The sequence below is a fragment of the Lampris incognitus genome, chromosome 11 (assembly GCF_029633865.1).
Source record: "Lampris incognitus isolate fLamInc1 chromosome 11, fLamInc1.hap2, whole genome shotgun sequence".
Lineage (NCBI taxonomy): Eukaryota > Metazoa > Chordata > Actinopteri > Lampriformes > Lampridae > Lampris > Lampris incognitus.
The window spans coordinates 4002987-4025229 of record NC_079221.1 but is presented as its reverse complement, the minus strand read 5'-3'; the positions used below and the strand labels follow the sequence as shown (position 1 = coordinate 4025229).

Genomic DNA, 22243 nt, shown 5'->3' with positions numbered 1-22243 from the left:
AAGCCACCATTTTTAAATATATTGTGTGATATAAAAATCCATAAGGATTCTGGGAGCCCTGTGATGGCCTGGCGGCCTGTCCAGGGTGTCTCCCGCCTGCCACCCAGTGACTGCTGGGACAGGCTCCAGCTTCCCCGCCACCCCGACTGGGATAAGCGGTTTGGATTATGGATGGGTGGATACTGTGACCTGTAGGCCATTTACAAGTGCATGGGATAAACTTAACAGGCGTACCGGATAAAAAAAGAAAAATTAACCCCGGAGAAATGAAACACAACATGCACAAATGAGAGAAACGATATGGTCACCGGGTAAAAGCTCCATGTTCTCCATAAAGGCCGACAGTAATAGATTTGCATGCACTGAAATAATGTTTTCATGCAAACTCAAATCGCTGTGTGAGTTGTTTGGACGAGGCGAGCGCCGCTGCAGGGGAAGCGCTGCTGCGTCTTCATAATCAACTTTTAACTCACAGCCCCCCCTCCCTCCCCTCCCCCCTTTCTCACTGCGTCGCAGTAGTCACAGTTGTTGCAGGCATCTCAACCTTTGAACCCCTTCTCATTTCCTGCTTCCAAAGTTTGACTGAGAAATTGCCTTGACCATATGTAGGGGTCATGGGAAGCATTCGGAAGGCGGGCGGTTCTGCATCCTCCGTCTGTACACTGTGATGAGCTGTAGCGTGAGTTTAACGCCGTCCCCCGTGGAAGCCACGCGCTCGCTGTGCCCCAAACTGCAAAAGCACTGCTGGAGAAACGGATCCTCTGCTAAGAACCCACTTTTCCCCCCTTCAGCAGCAGTTGGAGATGATGAGGTAGGTGGTGAACGTGTGACGTGTTGGAATTTCCAACTAATCTTGGTTCAAGGTCCTGGAGTGATGTCAGCTGTCTGTGTTTCTGTGGTTGGGATCTTTAAAATAGGGGGAGTGAGATTTTTCCCTTTTTTTTTTTCACTGTTTCTGCAACTCACTCCTTTGGCATTCAGAGGCGGAGTGCAGCGTTATCGTCACTCATTAGAGGCGAGATGGTGAACGTGAAAGCTCCATCGCAACCCGTGTGAACTCTCCCGTCCTCTTGCGTATCCAGTAAATAGCGTTCAGACGCGCCGTGTGCAATTTATGCTCTGGCTTTGACCGGTATCCCCAATTTCACAAGTGTTGTGTAATCTGGGAGCGCGGCTATGCTCCCCCCCCCCCCGCTCCCCAGCTCCTCTCTCTGTGGCCTGAGAAGGACTTGGAAACGCCGTCCGCCCTCGCCAGAAGCTGCTGCGGCGTGGGGGGAAGCATATGTTCCCTGTCTTATTTGTGGCTTCTTATATTTGGAGCCAATAAGCCGCCGCTTCTGAAAATTAAGTTTGTTTAAGTGCAGTCATATGCGAAGATTTCGTGTGACCACCCCCCACCCGCCCGCCCGCCACACACACACACACATGCATGCACATGCACACACACGCATGCACATGCATGCACACACACATGCATGCATGCACATGCACACACGTGCACGCACACGTGCACACACCCCAACGCTACGCTACATTTGTTATCCAGCTACTGACACTGCCAAAGCAGCGCTGGGCCGGCTGTTCTCCAAGCAGATCAGTTGGTAGCACACGAAAACATATTACACAAGTGAAAACACAAGACGGCCCTCTCAAATCTGCAGAATGGGGTTTACATTCCTACCGTCTGTGTCTCTTGTGGGGAAAGACACGTTTGTCAAAGCAACAATCATTCACTTTGAAACAACATCTGGCCGTGCGAGCCGCGCAACTGGGCACCAAAAAGGTCCATTTTCGTCCCGAAGTAGCATTTCTATCCAGCGTTTACACTAAATCAGAGGGTGCAGCGCCTGGATCCATTCCTCCTAATTGGACACACCTTAGACCATGATCTCACATGGCTGGCCTCGCTCAGGGCAGAAATGTGTAATTGGTTAAGGTATCGTGAATCACCACAGCTGTTTCCAGACATGCAGGCAGGCCAAGGGCACAGCTGCTCACACGAATCCCAGCGATGAAAACTACGGCGGGTGGGCCGGGCCAAACCTAACGGCAGACACGGCACATGTAAACATGACAGAACTTGACGTGCCGGGCCGCGGCTCGTTGCAAAACCTGCAGGATGTTAAAACCTCTCGGCGCAGACGGAGAAGAAGTCGGTCAAAAAAAGGGACAAATTAACACGCTTGTGATTACCGTCGAGGACCACAGCCTCTTGCACAGCATCACAGCGCATAACTGGCATTCCTCCGTAAGTACCGCATGGGTCACAAACACGGAAACTACAGTTAGCACATTCTGCCCCTTGTTTGCTGCTTTTTTATTTTTGTGCACAGCGAGGCGTTGTTGATTTCAAAACAGGACTTTAAATCAGTGACATCAGGTCCGGGTTACACAATCTGCGAACATCTCGGGCCGAGCCGTGCCGAGACTTCCCCGAGTCTGATAAGAGGGGGGAGGGAGGGGGGGGAGTGTGATGTGAATTGAATTTGTGGTTTGAATCGCATTTTAAGCCTCCGCCACTTGGTCAGAGGCAAGGCGAGGGAATATGTACCGCAAGGCGAGAGACAAAGAGCCGAGAGAACCGTGAGTTGGGACGGCTCGTTGTGTCTTCAAACACAGGGGCCTCTTTTCTCTTTAGCCTCGTGGATGGTGAGCTCTCTGCCTCACAGGGCCCAACACAGACAAGATGGCTACCCTCCAGAGAACTGGGAATAATGGGCTGTCTTTGTTGCCACGCTGAAGCCGACGCACTGACCGTAAATGCCAACGCTTATCTCTCGGCCTCCGTTCAGGATTATGAAAGACAGTTCTGGACCGTTCCTGTCGTTCTGTTTGAGATGCACCGCAAAGCAACGTGAAACATGTTGTCCACAGACGACTCGCGCGGGTCCCACCTGACCCCCGGCTAGAATACGGCGTGCAGACTTCAGGCCGTACATGCAGCGCCGACCCTTCCGGCACATAGCGGCTGGACGCCGCCCACCCTCCACCTCTGCAGCGTTGGGAACGACTTGGGATGAATCGGCTCTTTGTGCGGCCTCGGCAGGAACGTGCGCCTATCTCTAGACGCATGCGAAGGCTCCGTGTGAAGAAGGAACCCGTCACAAAGCAAGTTGCTGGAGATTTGTTTGACCTCTCTTATCGCAGTTTGCCTCGGTGAGATGTAATCTGTTACAGATGTGTGCCGGGCCCTCAGAGGTGGCGTCACGAGTCGGTAGGAAGGGGGTTGCTGCCCTTCCGGGTTGCGTTAAACGTCGCTTTCAGAGTTTGGAAGAGCTACATAAATGATGCAAAGAAGAAGAAAAGTAGGTAACTCTTTAGTATGGGGAACATATTCTAAGTAACAAAAACTTAATTACTAGTGAATTAGTAATGACCAAGATGTCACTTTAGTATGGGGAACATAAAAAAACTTAATTACAAGTGAATTAGTAATGATCAAGATGTCACTTTAGTATGGGGAACATATGCTAAGTAACAAAAACTTAATTACTAGTGAATTAGTAATGATCAAGATGTCACTTTAGTATGGGGAACATATTCTAAGTAACAAAAACTTAATTACTAGTCAATTAGTAATGATCAAGATGTCACTTTAGTATGGGGAACATATTCTAAGTAACAAAAACTTAATTACTAGTGAATTAGTAATGACCAAGATGTCACTTTAGTATGGGGAACATAAAAAAACTTAATTACTAGTGAATTAGTAATGATCAAGATGTCCCTTTAGTATGGGGAACATATTCTAAGTAACAAAAACTTAATTACTAGTCAATTAGTAATGATCAAGATGTCACTTTAGTATGGGGAACATATTCTAAGTAACAAAAACTTAATTACTAGTGAATTAGTAATGATCAAGATGTCACTTTAGTATGGGGAACATATTCTAAGTAACAAAAACTTAATTACTAGTGAATTAGTAATGACCAAGATGTCACTTTAGTATGGGGAACATATTCTAAGTAACAACAACTTAATTACTAGTGAATTAGTAATGATCAAGATGTCACTTTAGTATGGGGAACATGTTCTAAGTAACAACAACTTAATTACTAGTGAATTAGTAATGACCAAGATGTCACTTTAGTATGGGGAACATATTCTAAGTAACAACAACTTAATTACTAGTGAATTAGTAATGACCAAGATGTCACTTTAGTATGGGGAACATATTCTAAGTAACAACAACTTAATTACTAGTGAATTAGTAATGACCAAGATGTCACTTTAGTATGGGGAACATATTCTAAGTAACAACAACTTAATTACTAGTCAATTAGTAATGATCAAGATGTCACTTTAGTATGGGGAACATATTCTAAGTAACAAAACCTTAATTTAGAGTAATGTAACACTATGAACACTTGTAGTTGTGTGTTGTTATGTAAGAACAGAGCATATTAATTAAGTGTCAGTAAGGGAGAATAACTCTTCTTGTGGTACTACCACCTTATAAAGGCCATACTAAGCAAAGCATATTGAGATGGTACTACTAATAAGCAATACTTCTGAGGTTATAGAGGGAAAACTCATAGTTAATGGCTCACTGGTTGTATAATAAGGCCATGCAGAATAAGGCATTAATGAGTACATAATAATGACCAATGAAGAGCCAATATGTTGCTAATTTGCATGCTAACAAGCACCTAATTAATGGTGACTATGTTCCCCATACTAAAGTGCTACCGGAAACCCCCCCCCCCTAAACTCACAACTACTGAAACCAGCCACAACCCAGCAAATACGTACGCAGTAAATATGAGTTATCGGATAGGAAATCGAACACGACAAGCCTGGGGGAAAGCCTCTAGATGGCGCTATCTCTGTGCACATGTCCCGGCTGAGTTGTTTGCACGTGGAGGAGTTGCAGCGCTAACGGACGTGTTGCATCTGGCTTAAAGGCGACACCACCTTCGTGGTGGGAACCGCCTCACACGTCACGACCTGCAGGTGAAGGAGGGCCGTGCCCCGGTAAACACTCCGGCTCCGCTCTTCCGTGTCAGCGGTCGTCCTGTCTGAATACCTCAGTAGGGCGAAGCACCGAGAGCCGAGTGGAGCCGCGGTGTAAACAAGGGGACCGCCGCGCGCGGCCTCCAGAAGCCTCGGTCGGTTCTCCTTCATGTGACCGGCAGGAGGGGGGGGGGGCATGGCGCGCTTCTGACAGACGCCTCGCTGCACACAACGCCGCATTGTGTGCAGGAGAAAGGAGGCTGTGTGACGGTTATAATGACCACCCAAGGGGAAACTTTCTCTCTCCTCCCGACTCACTTTATGCAAATGTTGGTCTCAGAAAAAAAAAAAAAGTAAAAAAAAGCAAACGAAGGGACGGGCGGGCTTGTTTGAATAGCCGGGAACCTCCCTAGAGGTAATTACCCCGTCTCTGCCCTACCTGTTACACCACAGGCACCGCGGAGTGCAAATCTAACGGGTTCGCTAAATACCTGCAAGTCCAAGCAAGCCGTGGCTTTTATTGTTGTAAACTACTAATAACACTCGTTAGCCCCTAGCTAGCTAACGGGTGTGACCCTGTAGCCGAGCGGTTAGTGACGTCGCTTTGTGGTGCAGGACACCCCGTCTCGAATCCCGCACCGGGCAAGAAAATAAGCGGTTACATTGTGGCAGCGATGGGATCCGGAAGTGTGCGGATCCTCAGAAGTCTCTTCGGGGCGCGGGAAGAACAAAGCGCGAGGGCGCGCTTCCGGGGAGGGTGACGACTGTAAACTACTAATAAGACCCGTTAGCCCCTAGCTAGCTAACGGGTCTGACCCTGTAGCCGAGCGGTTAGTGATGTGGCCTTGTGGTGCAGTACACCCCGTCTCGAATCCCGCACCGGGCAAGAAAATAAGCGGTTACATTGTGGCAGCGGTGGGATCCGGAAGTGTGCGGATCCTCAGAAGTCTCTTCGGAGCGCGGGAAGAACAAAGGGCGAGGGCGCGCTTCCGGGGAGGGTGACGACTGTAAACTAATAATAAGACACGTTAGCCCCCTAGCTAACGGGTCTGACCCTTTAGCCGAGCGGTCAGTGACGTGGCCTTGTGGTGCAGTACACCCCGTATCGAATCCCGCACCGGGCAAGAAAACAACCGGTTACATTGTGTCAATGGTAACGGATGTCGTGCATGAGCCCGGACTGTTAACACGCTGCTTGTTGGGACTTCTAACGTTCGGCAGATCTCGACGGCACAGAACCACGGGCGTGTCCCCGGGGAACGCCTGAAACCGAGGACCTCCCGACTTGTGCCGAGATAAGGTGCGGAACGTAGGAATGCAGGCAGACTCTGGTTGACGGACACGGATGACCTCTGCCGTCTGGGGTCGTGTCCGGAGTACTGGGAGATCACCCGGGGTGATCTGAAATCTCGCTAGAGATTGGCTGACTTACCGACCGACCTTCTGTCCGACTTCCGCTTCCCCCGTGGCGTTACGTGCGCAGCGCACCGGTCGCCACAGGGGACTCGATGAAACGAGGCGGATCACGAGTGAAAGTGATCAGTGTGCACTCTGTATCGGCAAGCCTGCACCGCCACGAGGTCTATAGTGTCCCTTGACGTCAGTTAGGAGTTGAAATAATGATGGGTCTGTGCTGGAAGACGTGGGAAAATAGCGTTGTTTTGCCTAAAATAATAAAGGCTACACATAGGAAGTGGGCTGTTCTCATTGGGTCCCCGTGCTCTTTTCCCCCCTAATATCTTTCCATCCCACACAGCTTCTGGAGTAATGGCCTTTCCAGGCCCTCTTTTAAACAGCTCGTGTTTACTGTGAGTGACCTCTCACCAAATTACCAGCTGTGGCTCTGGCCCTCTGTTGTGTCTTTCCTTAGGGATTACCCCCCCTCTCCTCAACCAACCCCCAACCCCATTCACTCTCCCCCGTGTAACTTCTCAACCCCACCCCTCGAGCCAGTTCCCACCCACCTCCGTCTCCGTCCGCCACTTCCCCCACACTTTATAATCTCCTGAGATTTTTTGCTCTTGTAGGGCGAAGGGGCAATTAGACATAACAAGCCTGCTTTTTGCCTCTCGCTGCAGGGTGGAGGCGTGGCGTTGTTGTTTCATTTGCACTCATAGCGTTCGACTGCACATTATGCGTGCTCTTTACTTGAAGTAGTAAGGGCACGGAGTGGCATGGAGCCTTTGCTTTTACATCTACAGAGAATTCCATCCGCACAGCGTAGGGCACTGGGTTCAGGGAAATGCCGAAAAAAATGTGTCGTAGCGTTTTCATTGTGAGCTGTACCGTAGGACATTTGCATGAGTAATAATACTGCTCGGCGCCAAAGTCACAGCTTCCTGCTTTTTGTTGCAAATATTCAATAGGCAGACGTACTGCATACACTTTTCCACTGTGGAAACTAAGGAGCGAAGCACTAGGTGCCGCATACGGCCCCGGAATAAACCATTCAAATGTAAAGTCAACAAAAAAAAAATCCATCGTGTTTCAACATGCATGCACTCTGCACCTCAACCCAAGAAGTGCACAGAGCGCCCACGTCTGCTTCTGCACGCCTTTTCCTTGGCATGTACTGCACCGCCTTGACTAAAAACGACGGAGGCATGACAAGGCCTCCAAGCGAATGTTGTCTCTGGCCACAGTTGTGGAAGTGACAAGCGCTGACACGGCCTTTTGTCGGCTTCCATGAGCGATATTCACGGTGCCACCCGCCTGTCTCGGCCGAGCCACAGGCTTCTCGGTGTCGCTGCAGTCATCTTCCTCCGTCCGTTTTGGCGCCTTGAACCACCTTATCGGTTCCTGTCGCTGTGTGTAATTAATCAGGAAGCGTGTCTCGTTGAAGAGATCAACCGTGGGTTCCCATCCAAACACAGTCGGCAGAAACCCCACGGCGATTAAAGGACAATGAGACGCTTCGCACTCGAGTGGGAGATTCATCACCATCCAGATGTACTATGAGTCTCGGGTGACAGTTTGTTTAGAATGGCTGTGATGTCATATCTTCATTTGTCCCGGTGATGTCACATCTTCATTTGTCCGATGTAATCATCTTTATCGTGTCTTATCAACAGGTTGTCCATCATACTTTGGGGAGGGAGTAAGCTCTCGGGGGAAGGGTGTGGTTGTTAAGTTGTCGGTTTGTTTTGTTTCAACTCAAACACTCAGAAGAGGGCTGACACTTGATGTCGTAAGCCCAGCGCAGGAATTCAGAAAGGAATCGCTAAAGAAGTCAATGTAGGAGACATAGGAAGCTCTGTAGTTCTCTTGCTCGTTATGCCTGCTGTTTACCTATATGAGGCCGCCCACAAACGAGCTTCCTACTCAGCCCATATACATTATAGGGAAACGATCGCGGTTTCAGCCTCTCTCTCTCTCTCTCTCTCTCTCTCTCTCTCTCTCACTCTCTCTCTGTCCTCTCTCTCTCTCTCTGTCCTCTCTCTCTCTCTCCTCTCTCTCCTCTCTCTCTGTGTCTCACTCTCTGTCTCTCTCTCTTTCTCTCTCTCTCTCTCTCTCTCTCTTTCTCTCTCTCTCTTTCTCTCTCTGTCTCTCTCTCTCTGTCTCTTTCTCTCTCTATCTCTCTCTCTCTCTCTCTCTCTCTCTCTCAATTATTACAAAGAAATGAAAGATACCCAGCAATTCAGTGCTATCTGGGCTTACAGGGAAGTGTTGTGCTCAGTAAAAGATGACCAACTTGTTTTTTCTGGAGAATTGATGTGATTTACCTTTTATTTTCTACGGAATTTTATTTATTGGCTTGTGGTTTGAATATGATTGTATTTTTCTAAAATAAAAGTCACTTTTTAAAAATAAAAAAAAAAATCTCTCTCTCTCTCCCTGTCTCTCTCTGTCTCTCTCTCTCTCTCTGTGTGTCTCTGTCTCTCTCTGTCTCTCTCTCTCTCTGTGTGTCTCTGTCTCTCTCTGTCTCTCTCTCTCTGTCTCTCTCTCTCTCTCTCTGTCTCTCTCTCTCTCTCTCTCTCTCTCTGTCTCTGTCTCTCTCTCTGTCTCTCTCTCCTCTCTCTCTCTCTCTCTCTCTCTCTCTCTCTCTCTCTCTCACTCTCTGTCTCTGTCTCTCTCTCCTCTCTCTCTCTCTCTCTCTCTCTCTCTCTCTCTCTCTCTCTCTCTCTCTCTCTCTCTCTCTCTCTCTCTCTCTCTCTCTCTCTCTGTGTCTCTCTCTCTCTCTCTCTCTCTCTCTCTCTCTCTCTCTCTCTCTCTCTCTCTACATATCAGTGTACCAGTCAGTCTTCGTTCCAACCCTCACCTGTGGTCACGAGCTTTGGGTAGTGACTGAAAGGGTGAGATCTTGGATACAAGGAGCTGAAATGAGTTTCCTCCGTAGGGTGTCTGGGCTCAGCCTTAGAGATAGGAGGAGGAGCTCGGACATCCGGAGGGAGCTCGGAGTAGAGCCGCTGCTCCTTCGCGTGGAAAGGAGCCAGTTGAGGTGGTTCGGGCATCTGATCAGGATGCCTCCTGGGTGCCTTCCTTTGGAGGTTTTCCAGACACGTCCAACTGGGAGGAGACCCCAGGGTAGACCCAGAACTCTCTGGAGGGACTACATGTCCAGTCTGGCCCGGGAACACCTTGGGATCCCCCAGGAGGAGCTGGAGGGCGTTGCTGGGGGGAGGGTCGTCTGGAGTGCCCTACTTAGCTTGCTGCCACCGTGACCCGACCCCTGAGAAGCGGCTTAAGATGAGACGAGATGAGACGAGATACTGAGCTGGGTTCTGTGTGTCGCTGGATTGTGAAGCGTCCGCTCGTGACATAGCTGGTGGAAAATCCGTGACTGTGGAAACCTGCTTCCTGGTTTGGCTGCATCGTTTAAGGAAAAGCCAGCAGGAATGCTGGATACAGATGAAGAAGAGATTGTGAATAACGACGCCACATTAAACGGCCGTATGAAATGTTGTTATTCGCATTTCCATATACGGTGCAGCCAATCAGAAACCAGGAAGTACGCTTTCTTTGGGGTTTTTTTGGGGGGGGGTTGTACCCCCCCTTTTCTCCCCAACTGTATTCCGATTACCCCACTCCTCCGAGCCGTCCCGGTCGCTGCTCCATCCCCTCTCTGCCGATCCGGGGGGCGCCCCGACCGACCAGAGGAGGCGCTAGTGCAGCGCCCCACATCCTGCTTCCCATCCGCAGACACGCCAGACCAAGCCGGAAGTAACGCGGGGATTCGACGCGCGCGATCCCGTGTTCGCGGGTAACGCGATAGACCGCTACGCTGCCCGGACGCCCAGGAAGCGCATTTTCGTTTTTCTTTTTTTTTTACGTTTTCATAGTTGCAATGTCCGGAAGTGACGTCGCGAAAAAATTTGCCGCCATTTCGGAGACGCGCGGAAAGCTGCCTTCTCGTAAGACCGATTTGTTCCTTTTAATGTTATTTCATCGTCTTTACTTTGTGTATCGTCTAGGTTTGTCTTTAACAGTGGTTCTTATGTTTAACGGCTTTATTCTGTCCTCTCGTGTGTTTTACCTCGTCTTGTTATGGACCCGAGTCGGCGGGAAAGGTCTGACTTCGATAAAAAGGGAGACGCAGGGAAGACTGAAGAAACATGGCTGCTGATGTGGTTGGCTTCCTTCCTCTAAAGTGATGGTTCTCTTTTCTTTTGGTCATCGCCAAGCTGCTGTTCGGGGCCCAGTGGTTAGTAGCGCTGCTGCTGCCTCACAGCAACAAGGTCCCGGGTCTTAAGCCCGGCCCGTCCCGGGTCTTAACCCCGGCCCATCCCGGGTCCTCGCCGTGTCTGCGTGGGTTCTGGGCGCCGTGGTGTCCTCCCGGCACCACGCGTGTTAAGGTTCGTACTGCGGCCTGCGACCCGGCCAAGGCCATGACGAAGAACCGCAGTTGGTCCCAGGGCGCCGCACCACGGCCGCCCTCTGCCTCTAGTGTACATGGCTGCCCTCTGCCTCTAGTGTACATGGCTGCCCTCTGCCTCTAGTGTACATGGCCGCCCTCTGCCTCTAGTGTACATGGCTGCCCTCTGCCTCTAGTGTACATGGCCGCCCTCTGCCTCTAGTGTACATGGCTGCCCTCTGCCTCTAGTGTACATGGCCGCCCTCTGCCTCTAGTGTACATGGCCGCCCTCTGCCTCTAGTGTACATGGCTGCCCTCTGCCTCTAGTGTACATGGCCGCCCTCTGCCTCTAGTGTACATGGCCGCCCTCTGCCTCTAGTGTACATGGCCGCCCTCTGCCTCTAGTGTACATGGCCGCCCTCTGCCTCTAGTGTGCAGGGCCGCCCTCTGCCTCTAGTGTACATGGCCGCCCTCTGCCTCTAGTGTACATGGCCGCCCACTGCCTCTAGTGTGCAGGGCTGCCCACTGCCTCTAGTGTGCATGGCCGCCCTCTGCCTCTAGTGTACAGGGCTGCCCTCTGCCTCTAGTGTGCAGGGCTGCCATCTGCCTTTAGTGTGCAGGGCTGCCCTCTGCCTCCAGTGTACAGGGCCGCCCTCTGCCTCTAGTGTGCATGGCCGCCCTCTACCTCTAGTGGGCATGGCCGCCCTCTGCCTCTAGTGTGCAGGGCCGCCATCTGCCTCTAGTGTGCATGGCTGCCCTCTGCCTCTAGTGTGCAGGGCCGCCCTCTGCCTCTAGTGTGCAGGGCCGCCCTCTGCCTCTAGTGTGCATGGCCGCCCTCTGCCTCTAGTGGGCATGGCTGCCCTCTGCCTCTAGTGTGTATATGGGATGGGTCAATGCAGATAATGAACTTCATTGTCTGCGTGTCCAGTGACAAAGTGTCTTCTTCTTCGTCGTCTAATTGGACATGCTCAGTATTTTCCCGTGCTGCACTGGGAAGGAAAGTGGCGCCCCCTCTCCCCACATGTTCCGGTGTATTCCAGCGCGCCGCTCCTCTGGCCCCGCCCACAAGCCCATGTGTCGCCGGGAGCTAAAGCTGATTACCTTGCTGCTCATTACTGAGGGGGAGCGCCGCTCTGCTGCCGGAGCTCCGCTAGCTGCAGCGAGGGGGAGGGGGAGGGGGGCCTCAGACACCGGCATTTGGGTGTCTGACGTCACGGGCGGGGTGTGGCATTAGGTAGGCCTGCAGCAGCAGCAGCAGCTACGTACGGAGTCTGTCTAACCACTCGTGGGCGACACACACCAGCATGGGACGCGTTTAAGCCAAGACAACCTCAGGCCCAGAGGTAAGAATGACGTTTTGGATGAAACTGAATGAAATTTAATCTTTTTTTTAATTATTTTTAGTTTTTTAGTTTTTTTTGTTGTTGAATGACTGGGTCTTGATTTGTTTTTAGAACAGCTTTCCGCAGTATTTACTTCCAGACTCTTATCTTGGTTGTTCTTGGAGCCGGGTGTAGCACAGCCGTAGTTTCACTGGACCGACTTCCTCCAATTGTGCTGAAAAAGACCCCTGTTAACATTGTTTTGGGTTCTTTTCCCACCCTCTTGTCCTCCGGCCAGATGAGGCGCCTGCCTGTGAGGGAATGTGAGGCGGCGTGTTTGAGCCTGTACACACGACTAGTCAGGAGGCTGCTGGGAAAGGAGGAGTAGGACTGCTGCGGTGGGTGTATTGCTGCTGCACTCACTCCTTAAAATACTTTGGGTGTTGTCTGGAGGGGAACGGGGGCAGGAAGGCCCCTTTGAACGCTGGTTTGCTTCTTGCACATGAACCCACCTTTCCCCCCAAGGGGCCTAACCGCTACACGCCAGCCGCTGGCTGACACACTGCAGCGGTCCGGCTCATCTGACCAGTTCTCTGGAGGTCCAGTCAGGGCAAGGTGGGGATTGTACCGGCCCGCTTCACCTCTGTGCAGCTCTCGCCTGTCAGTTGTATTTCTCCTAAAGACCTGCCTCACCGGGCTTTTATTGATTTAGAGGAAATAGCCCGTAGAAATGCCAGCAGTGGCCCGTTCTGCTGCGCTTCTCGCCAGCTGGAACGATGTGCGGTGGAATGTGAGGAATTTGGCCGGGGAGTTTTCTCAGCTGTTTTACCCCCAAAAAATATATGAGCTTCTATTGCTCCGAAGCAACGCAGGCGCAGCGTTTCCTCCTCCTCCTCCTTATCCATATATATATCCTATCCAGAAGGTCTCGGATCGTCGGCGTCCGGGCGTGCGTGTTGTGGACAGACCATCACTATGACGTGCTGCTTACAGGGGATGTGTGGAGGGAGGGAGGGCTTCCGGTGCTGCAGGTGATGGAAAGGTATTTGGTTTCTAACCACTTGCAGATCTCCACAAGTCAAATGCAAGGGTTGAATACCATCAAGTACTGTATAAGGAATTTTAGAGCCCCCTCCTCCCCCCCCCCCTCCCCCCTCTCTCACATGTGCACACACAAACACATGCATACATAAACACAAAGGGTATGCCAGGAATTGTGGAGCAGAAGCTGTTATTGGATGGAAGGCCGAGCGTTACATGTATTTGTTTGTTTTTCAGCTGTCAACAGGAGAAAGGATAAGTCTGCGTGAGCTGGAGCAGCCTTTTCTCACTTTTAATGGTTTTTAGTCCTCTCTGCTCTGCTCTCGCCCTGCAGTGCGGGCTACAACAGCAGACCTCAGGTCAGAACCGATTACACATCTGGCTTCGCCATTTCATCATCCCACCGCCAGATTCCCGGTCAAGTGTCGGCAGCGGCCAGGCAGCGGGAGATGGCATGCGAACTTTCCAGACGATGTTCTCTCCTCGACACATGGCCGCCCAGTCTCCCTTCATCACGTCCCAGTAGCGGCATTTAGGGCGGCTCGTGTGTCTGTCCTCTGATGGACCAGCAGCACACGGTGCAGGGACACACAGCCTGTTATTTGCTGCTGCTGGTCTGTGGCGGGGCCCTGTCAGGCCCGGCCCGGCCCGGCCCGGGGTCGTCAGCGGGCTTGTTTGTGGGTGTCAGACCTTCATGGGAAACCCTGTGAACGAGACCTCAGCCCAGTCAAGCTGGGACACTCCCCGGGCCCCTGGAAACCACAGGTTCAGGTGGCAGACACCACCACCAGCGACCCGTCTGTGTCACATGGTCTGTCCCCTGCTGTTGGAGTTGCTCCATGACACCCGGATATACCCCATATACCCCTGCAGGGTGTAACTGTCTTGCATCATGAACCCCATGCGTGGGTAGTCCAGGTTCTGGGGCGGTTTGACGTCTCCAGCAGTCACTGCCAGAATATCGCGATGACGTGTTATTCTGCAGAACTGCTCGTTAAACCGGTTTGCTCGCCAGGACCAGCGGGTCCACAAGGGCGCGTGAGGGAGACTGAACAGAGACAATGGCGGAGACGCGCTGGTGGCTCATTATCTCGCTGCCAAATAAACAGTCACAGCTACGAAACTAGGACTTTGTCCTTCAGTGTGTGTGTGTGTGTGTGTGTGTGTGTGTGTGTGTGTGTGTGTGTGTGTGTGTGTGTGTGTGTGTGTGAGCTTGACATGCTGGGACTGAGTAGTTGTGCTCCCTGTGTGTTATCGTAGTTTTCATTTCAGTGCTGTGTTTATGATATACAGGTTTAGAAGTACACAAACGCAGGACCTGCAGCAGCGTCAGTGGCGTCAGTAGACCTGCAGCAGTGTCAGTAGTGTCATTAAACCTGCAGCAGCATCAGTAGACCTGCAGCAGCGTCAGTAGCGTCAGTAGACCTGCAGCAGCGTCAGTAGTGTCATTAAACCTGCAGCAGCATCAGTAGACCTGCAGCAGCGTCAGTAGCGTCAATAGACCTGCATCAGTGTCAGTAGACCTGCAGCAGCATCAGTAGACCTGCAGCAGCGTCAGTAGTGTCAATAGACCTGCAGTAGCGTCAGTAGACCTGCAGCAGCGTCAGTAGCGTCAGTAGACCTGCAGCAGTGTCAGTAGCGTCAGTAGACCTGCATCAGTGTCAGTAGACCTGCAGCAGCATCAGTAGACCTGCAGCAGCGTCAGTAGCGTCAATAGACCTGCAGCAGTGTCAGTAGACCTGCAGCAGCGTCAGTAGCGTCAGTAGCGTCAGTAGACCTGCAGTAGCGTCAGTAGCGTCAGTAGACCTGCAGCAGCGTCAGTAGCGTCAATAGACCTGCATCAGTGTCAGTAGACCTGCAGCAGCATCAGTAGACCTGCAGCAGCGTCAGTAGTGTCAATAGACCTGCAGTAGCGTCAGTAGACCTGCAGCAGCGTCAGTAGCGTCAGTAGACCTGCAGTAGCGTCAGTAGACCTGCAGCAGTGTCAGTAGCGTCAGTAGACCTGCATCAGTGTCAGTAGACCTGCAGCAGCATCAGTAGACCTGCAGCAGCGTCAGTAGCGTCAATAGACCTGCAGCAGTGTCAGTAGACCTGCAGCAGCGTCAGTAGCGTCAGTAGACCTGCAGCAGCGTCAGTAGCGTCAGTAGACCTGCAGTAGCGTCAGTAGACCTGCAGTGTCAGTAGCGTCAGTAGACCTGCAGCAGCGTCAGTAGACCTGCAGTAGCGTCATTAGACCTGCAGTGTCAGTAGCGTCAGTAGACCTGCAGCAGCGTCAGTAGCGTCAGTAGACCTGCAGCAGCGTCAGTAGACCTGCAGTAGCGTCAGTAGACCTGCAGTGTCAGCAGCGTCAGTAGACCTGCAGCAGCATCAGTAGACCTGCAGCAGCGTCAGTAGCGTCAGTAGACCTGCAGCAGCGTCAGTAGACCTGCAGTAGCGTCAGTAGACCTGCAGTGTCAGCAGCGTCAGTAGACCTGCAGCAGCATCAGTAGACCTGCAGCAGTGTCAGTAGCGTCAGTAGACCTGCAGTAGCGTCAGTAGACCTGCAGTGTCAGCAGCGTCAGTAGACCTGCAGCAGCATCAGTAGACCTGCAGCAGTGTCAGTAGCGTCAGTAGACCTGCAGTAGCGTCAGTAGCGTCAGTAGACCTGCAGTAGCATCAGTAGACCTGCAGCAGCGTCAGCAGCATCAGTAGACCTGCAGTAGCGTCAGTAGCGTCAGTAGACCTGCAGCAGCGTCAGTAGCGTCAGCAGAGCGTCAGCAGCGTCAGTAGCGTCAGTAGACCTGCAGCAGCATCAGTAGTGTCAGTAGACCTGCAGCAGCGTCAGTAGCGTCAGTAGACCTGCAGCAGCGTCAGTAGCGTCAGTAGACCTGCAGCAGCGTCAGTAGCGTCAGCAGAGCGTCAGCAGCGTCAGTGGACTCGTGTAAGTACAGCGTCCAGCGAAGCTTTATGACGACCAGCTTCCAGTAGTCATCAGTGAGTGAGGGACGGGGCACTTAATGGGATCCTCAGCCCGCTTGTTAACATCAGCAGACAACTTTAAAATATTAACGAGCCTCATTAATACGGATGGGGGTGGTCTACCTACTTCCTCCTTTCTTTATCTGAACTCACTCTGTTCCTAGTGGCACTTCCGGGGGGGGGGCAGTCTTATCCAGGAAGGGCCGGTGTGGGTGGAGGTTTTTGTTCCAGCCAAGAATTACACACCTGTGTCTCCTCATCAAGATCCTCAGCAAGACTCTGCTGGTTGATTAGTGGGATCAGGTGTGTAACTACTGGTTGATTAGTGGGATCAGGTGTGTAACTACTGGTTGATTAGTGGGATCAGGTGTGTAACTACTGGTTGATTAGTGGGATCAGGTGTGTAACTACTGGTTGATTAGTGGGATCAGGTGTGTAACTGCTGGTTGAAACAAAAACCTTCACCCAGACCGGCCCTTCTGGGTAAGACTGCCACCCTGGGGCCTTGCAAATAATTTGCCCTAACCATTAAGAACTTTGTCCCTGAACTTTACCATCGGGATTGTATTGGTATTATTATTACCCCCCCCCTCCTTTCTCCCAATCTTACCCGGCCAACTACCCCACTCTTCCGGGCCGTCCCGGTCTCTGCTCCACCCCCTCTGCTGATCCGGGGAGGGCTGCAGACTACCACATGCCTCCTCCCATACATGTGGAGTCACCAGCCGCTTCTTTTCACCTGACAGTGAGGAGCTTCACCAGGGGGACGTAGCGCGTGGAAGGATCACGCTACACCCCCCCCCCTGAACAGGCGCCCCGACCGACCAGAGGAGGCGCTAGTGCAGCGACCAGGACACATACCCACATCCGGCTTCCCCACCAGCACGCCCGACCAAGTCGCAGGTAATACGGAGATTCGAACCGCCGATCCCCGTGCTGGTAGGCAACGGACTAGACCGCTACGCCACCCGGACGCCTGTCCTGGTATTACTGACCGACCGCGAGGTGTTTTAAGCTTTTCAAGCGTCTCAAGTGTGGTGGAGGAAGTTTTAAGTGCCTTTGTTAGTCGTTATTTACACACACTCGTTATGAGGCTTATCCAGGGGTTGGGCTTTTCCATACTAAGTATTGGTAATGTAACGTTTTCCATATGAAGTATTGGTAATGTAACGTTTTCCATACGAAGTATTGGTAATGTAACGTTTTCCATATGAAGTATTGGTAATGTAACGTTTTCCATACGAAGTATTGGTAATGTAACGTTTTCCATATGAAGTATTGGTAATGTAACGTTTTCCATACTGAGTATTGGTAATGTAACGTTTTCCATATGAAGTATTGGTAGTATAACGTTTTCCATATGAAGTATTGGTAATGTAACGTTTTCCATACGAAGCATTGGTAATGTAACGTTTTCCATATGAAGTATTGGTAGTATAACGTTTTCCATACGAAGTATTGGTAATGTAACGTTTTCCATACTAAGTATTGGTAATGTGACGTTTTCCATATGAAGCATTGGTAATGTGACGTTTTCCATATGAAGCATTGGTAATGTAACGTTTTCCATATGAAGTATTGGTAATGTAACGTTTTCCATATGAAGTATTGGTAATGTAACGTTTTCCATATGAAGCATTGGTAGTATAACGTTTTCTATACGAAGTATTGGTAATGTAACGTTTTCCATACTAAGTATTGGTAATGTAACGTTTTCCATATGAAGCATTGGTAGTGTAACGTTTTCCATACTAAGCATTGGTAATGTAACGTTTTCCATATGAAGCATTGGTAATGTAACGTTTTCCATACTAAGTATTAGTAATGTAAGGTTTTCCTTATGAAGTATTGGTAATGTAACGTTTTCCATATGAAGTATTGGTAATGTAACGTTTCTTCCAATTCAGCCCGATCAGTTTGGAGACTGTTGTGCGTGGCCCTGGTGGTCCGTTACCAGATTCAGAAAGATATTGACAAGCAGCTCATCAGTATGAGGTGTCCAGCTTTGGTATTTGAGTCTGTCTCGAGTATCAGAAGACCAGTCGTTCAGTCGTTGCTTTCTGTAGTTAAAAAAAGAAGTATACCAGGAAAAGGTCGGTTTTATCCGTCCCTGGCTTTCAAACGGTTATCAATGTTTTTATCTGCTCGTGTTTAGACCCAACTTGCCTGTCTGCCCAACATCCTGTTGCATAATGCCCATAGTCCTGACAAGAATGCACCATTTTCAACACGTTCCAGTTCGGTTAAACACACTTTTCAACACGGCACTGCCAACACATTTTGACTCGTGTGTCCACTGGCCCTCGGCATCCATCTTGACTGTTCATATTAGCATTTCAGTTATGCATAAGCAGGCGTGTTGCGAGGGGGACTAGAATAGCAGTGATTGTGGTGATGGTGTAATTGTGTACCGTACACTGTGTGCGTGTATCTGTAAGCACTTGTGCGTCTGGTGTCTTTGTTTTCACAGTGTTTCGGGTCTGCAACCCCCCTAAAGATTTCTAATAATCCTTTCCAAGACATGGCTTAGTGAGACCTATAAACCTTAGACATTGCTGGGATTCCTCTTCTGTGAGTAAGTAGCGCTGCCTGGACAGACTCTGCAGGACGTCGTCCAAGCAGCTCAGTCTGCAGGGAGGAGGACTCGGTGTCTTTTTGCTGACTAAACAATTTGCCGTTTAAATGCTTCTGAAATTATTTTAGGTTGGTCGACGGTTCTGCCGAGCCCTCGGATAGCCGCTGCTGCAGCACCGTCCTGCCCGTCTTCTCTCTACTTGTGCTGTAGTGTGCGGTGAATTGTAATGAGCGCTTCAGTACCTGCGCTGAAAACCAATTGGCCGGCCTGGCTGTGTGGCAGTAAAAGAAACCTGAACCTGAGGGTACTTCATGGTATCTGTGAGATGGTAATAAATGGCTGCATCTCTAGTGCTAGGACACAAAGTACTTCACAATTAAATGCATTATAGTATGGGTGGTCCCAGTGGGAATCAAGCCCCCAACCATGGCCGTATCGATGCCCTGCTAAAGGACATACAACCACAATATACCAATTGTGGAAGAGCGCCGGATGGGACACATGACCACCATGGCTCCATACTTAATATACTTTGAATTTGGTGTCCTGGCGGCCTGTCCAGGGTGTCTCCCCGCCTGCCGCCCAGTGACTGCTGGGATAGGCTCCAGCATCCCCGCCACCCTGAGAGCAGGATAAGCGGTTTGGATGATGGATGGATGGATGGATGGTGTCCATTGACGTTGTCGTATCAGGGGCCTCATGTATCAGTCGTTACTATGGGAAAATTTGTGCGTACACACCCGTGGAATTTTTTGCCCTCAAGATTGTTTGACAAGTAGCAGCAAAGCATGGTGGTTATTTGTAATTCCTTCCTCCCAACATCTATTGTCTACCTCTTGCAACGAGCCATCACCCAGGCCTGCAGACTTCAGTGTTAGCCAATCGGTGTCCAAATTCAGGGGTCACCCAGGTTCCACACTCGGCTCTGAGACAAACTTCAGGGCTAAAAAATCCCGTGGGTGTGTACGCACAAATTTGCGCATAGTAACGATGATACAGGAGGGCGAGGCCCCTGGTCTTCGCTTTGGTGTCTTACAGAAGCAGATTGAAGGTCGGTGTGAACGAGGGCACTAAAACAAAACGTTGTAAAGACGTCTCTAGAACAACGGCAGTCTCAATCAAATTGAACTCCATTAGGTTGTGCTTAAAGACCCCAGCTTTCATTGTTTCATGCCTCCCAGGGAGCCGATCTATTAACGTGATAATGGCTTAATTAGCTTAAAATGTAGGCGGCTTTTAAGATATCCTGTGCATGTGCTGCATAACAGATGGTCAGTTTGTCAGGCCAGGAAATCCTCCCGCTGAATGAAATCACAGTAAAAGTAGATTGGTAGGGCCAGGGGTTAATGTGGCAGAACTGATCAGCCTGTAATTTTCACAACACAGCGACGAACCTACGCTGTGTCGATGGTGACGAGGACTCTTATCAGTCAATCCTGTTGAAAATGAAGTGTGTTTTTGTGTTATGGCTGCTTCATCACACACACAAAAGAAGGTAATTTCAGCATCGGCACTGCAAGAGAGACTCACAGTGAGCTGGGTGTTGGGTATGCAAAACCATTCTGCGTTGCACTATAAAATAGAGTTGCCTGACAATTCAGATTGCCGAACACGGTCGTCCTCGGTTACTGAGACTGATGCCGCAGTCTGAGCCTCAGTTGTCAGTCTCGTTGTTTCGCCCGTTTCAGCCCCTTCTTCGGGCCCAGTGAGTAAATCTCTCCACTTGAGCGTCTTGTGACTTTCAGCTTTCATGTCGTAGCCTCGATGCTCAGTTTAACTCGAGGAAGAAAGGATTCCTTTCATGCTGTCTGATCCAGTTTGACTTTCAATCAGATTGTAGGTTCACATTTCAGAAACCACTCTGGCATTTGGAAACATATATATTTAATTTGCATTTTTTCCAGTATACTCATGGAAACGAGACCAGGCAAACAGCCAAGTTTAATTGGCTCAAACCTGCAGCCGAACATAGTGTCAACATCAGAGATTAGAATATTAGATTCAATCATATGGTACACATGTAATCATTCTTTTTTTGACAGTTCTTTTCCAGATGGTTTAGAAAAGGTCCCCATGGGGATCGCCGGTTCGAATCCCTGTGTTACCCCCGGCTTGGTCGGGCGTCCCTACAGACACAATTGGCCGTGTCTGCGGGTGGGAAGCTGGATGTGGGTATGTGTGTATGTGTCCTGGTCGCTGCACTAGCGCCTCCTCTGGTCAGTCGGGGCGCCTGTTTGGGGGGGGGGAGGGGGAATAGCGTGATCCTCCCACACGCTACGTCCCCCTGGTGAAACTCCTCACTGTCAGGTGAAAAGAAGCGGCTGGTGACTCCACATGTATGGGAGGAGGCATGTGGTAGTCTGCAGCCCTCCCCGGATCAGCAGAGGGGGTGGAGCAGAGACCGGGATGCCTCGTAAGAGTGGGGTAATTGGCCAGGTACAATTGGGGGAGAAAAATCCCTCCCCCCAAAAAAAGGGTCCCCAAAATATTTCTTTCTGGCATGACTTAATGAATTGCATATTATTCTTGGTCTGATTGCATAGAGGCAACAGTCTCACAGATATCCGAGCTACCGAGGCAACCGTAACATTCAGGTATGTTTTTTCTTTTGTGTGCAACAACAGGGTGTCAACGAAAAGTAAAGCCCCGTCTCCCCCGGTTGTAAAAAGCCCGGACTCCCCTGGATTCTCCCAGAGGTACCCAGGATACCCTCATTTGACTATGGACCAGAAGGAGAACCTGACTGAAAAAGACCTGTCTCTGGTTGTGGTTCTCCCTGGCGGAGCGGAGAAGATGACCACGGTACATGGCAGGTGAGACCGCACGGTTTACGTCACACGAGAATCATACGAGACCCCCGTCGTGTGGGTCTGGCCGGGTGAAGCCTCCTCGGGGCCGGTTGTTGTGACCAAAAACAACCCTCTGGATAAAACACACGCATGTCCGAGATGTTCCTCTCTTTTTAAATTCACGTTAATAACCTTTCAGGGATGACGGTATTTGCGAATTTGGGGAAAGCGGCATGACGTGTTCTCTAAAATGGTTTTAACAAGAAGATTTAGCAGCTCAGACATTCAGTTTGGCGTACCGTATCATGTGGCTGATTTCATTGTTACTGTGTCATCCAACGAAGTTCACTTTCAATTAAGTTGAGTCAAAAAGGTCGAGCAGCTGCCTTTTGTGGTTTTGGTTTTCCGTCTGGGCCATTTAAAGGAGCACCCAAAAAAAAAAGTGTGGTATGCTTCATTCTGTAACTCTGCACTTACTAATGCGAGCGGGTAGCGTTACGGTCAAATTTCATGGTTTAACTCCTAAAAACATTTAATTATTTGGATCAGATACTGAGTGGAAACGCACATGGGATGCATGGCGGCGGAAACCTCAGACTGAGACTTTTGCCGTGATTTTACCAGCTAATCAGATCAACAACTGTCAACATATCTCAACGTCAGACCAAGGTCTGTGTGTCCTTCTGCGAGTCTGTTTACACACCCGGCACAGACTCTCCATCAACACAGTTTGCTCAAGATATCGCTGCCCTTTTCTCACACTGCACACAACTCGCAAACATTCCTTCGTAGATATCTTGTGCCCGTTGGC

General features: G+C 50.4%; 1 protein-coding gene across 7 annotated transcripts in view; it reads left to right on the top strand.

The window, feature by feature from the left end:
- cobll1b (cordon-bleu WH2 repeat protein-like 1b) overlaps nucleotides 1-22243 on the top strand; it is a 39718-nt gene that overhangs the window by 5410 nt on the left and 12065 nt on the right. For 2 of the 7 annotated variants that reach the window (XM_056289659.1, XM_056289657.1), the window contains exons 1-2: nucleotides 2854-3108; nucleotides 21268-21456. In XM_056289659.1, coding sequence (XP_056145634.1) covers nucleotides 3017-3108; nucleotides 21268-21456 — 281 coding nt within the window. In that variant the 5' untranslated portion in view covers nucleotides 2854-3016. Of the gene's footprint in view, nucleotides 1-694; nucleotides 812-1959; nucleotides 2249-2853; nucleotides 3109-11967; nucleotides 12091-21267; nucleotides 21457-22243 lie in introns of those variants that run through there. The other 5 variants (XM_056289658.1, XM_056289661.1, XM_056289660.1 and 2 more) reach the window with 4 other exon arrangements.